The sequence below is a fragment of the Nanorana parkeri genome, unplaced genomic scaffold (genome assembly GCF_000935625.1).
Source record: "Nanorana parkeri isolate BGI_ZX_2015 unplaced genomic scaffold, ASM93562v1 scaffold3490, whole genome shotgun sequence".
Taxonomy (NCBI): Eukaryota; Metazoa; Chordata; class Amphibia; order Anura; family Dicroglossidae; genus Nanorana; species Nanorana parkeri.
The window spans coordinates 1-403 of NW_017309758.1; the positions used below are offsets into that span (position 1 = coordinate 1).

Sequence of the window (403 nt, forward strand, 5' to 3'; positions counted from 1 at the left end):
TGTTTAGTGTCATGTGACAGACTAATGATTTCAGGACAGTGTTGGAGCGCCGGGGCCCGGTCACAGCTGCCACCCCTGGGAGACTCGGATGATGCTTCCGGCCCCGCCCCCGGCCCCGCCCCCGGGATTATCCCAAGGACAATGATCTCTGAGGGAGGAGCTCCCGGCAGGAGGACCTTACCAGGACTTTGGAGGTGTAAGCACTGTTGATGGCGATGGCGTTGACCAGGACGTCTAATGTTTTGGCGGGAATGGCGCCGGCGTCCGGGACCGCCTTGTGGTGGACGTCTCCCACGAAGGCCTGGACTACCGTCATCCGATTGGTGGTCAAGGTTCCCGTCTTATCGGAGCAGATGGCTGTGGCGTTGCCCATCGTCTCGCAGGCGTCCAAATGTCGCACTAG

General features: G+C 60.8%; 1 protein-coding gene across 1 annotated transcript in view; it reads right to left on the reverse strand.

Annotated features, from left to right (window-relative positions):
* Nucleotides 1–181: 181 nt before the first annotated feature.
* LOC108803199 (plasma membrane calcium-transporting ATPase 2-like) overlaps nt 182–403 on the reverse strand; it is a gene marked incomplete at its 3' end in the record, with an annotated part of 32568 nt that continues 32346 nt past the window's right edge. The window contains exon 11 of the mRNA XM_018575038.1: nt 182–399. Within this exon, the coding sequence (XP_018430540.1) occupies nt 182–399 (218 nt within the window). The remainder of the gene's footprint in view (nt 400–403) is intronic.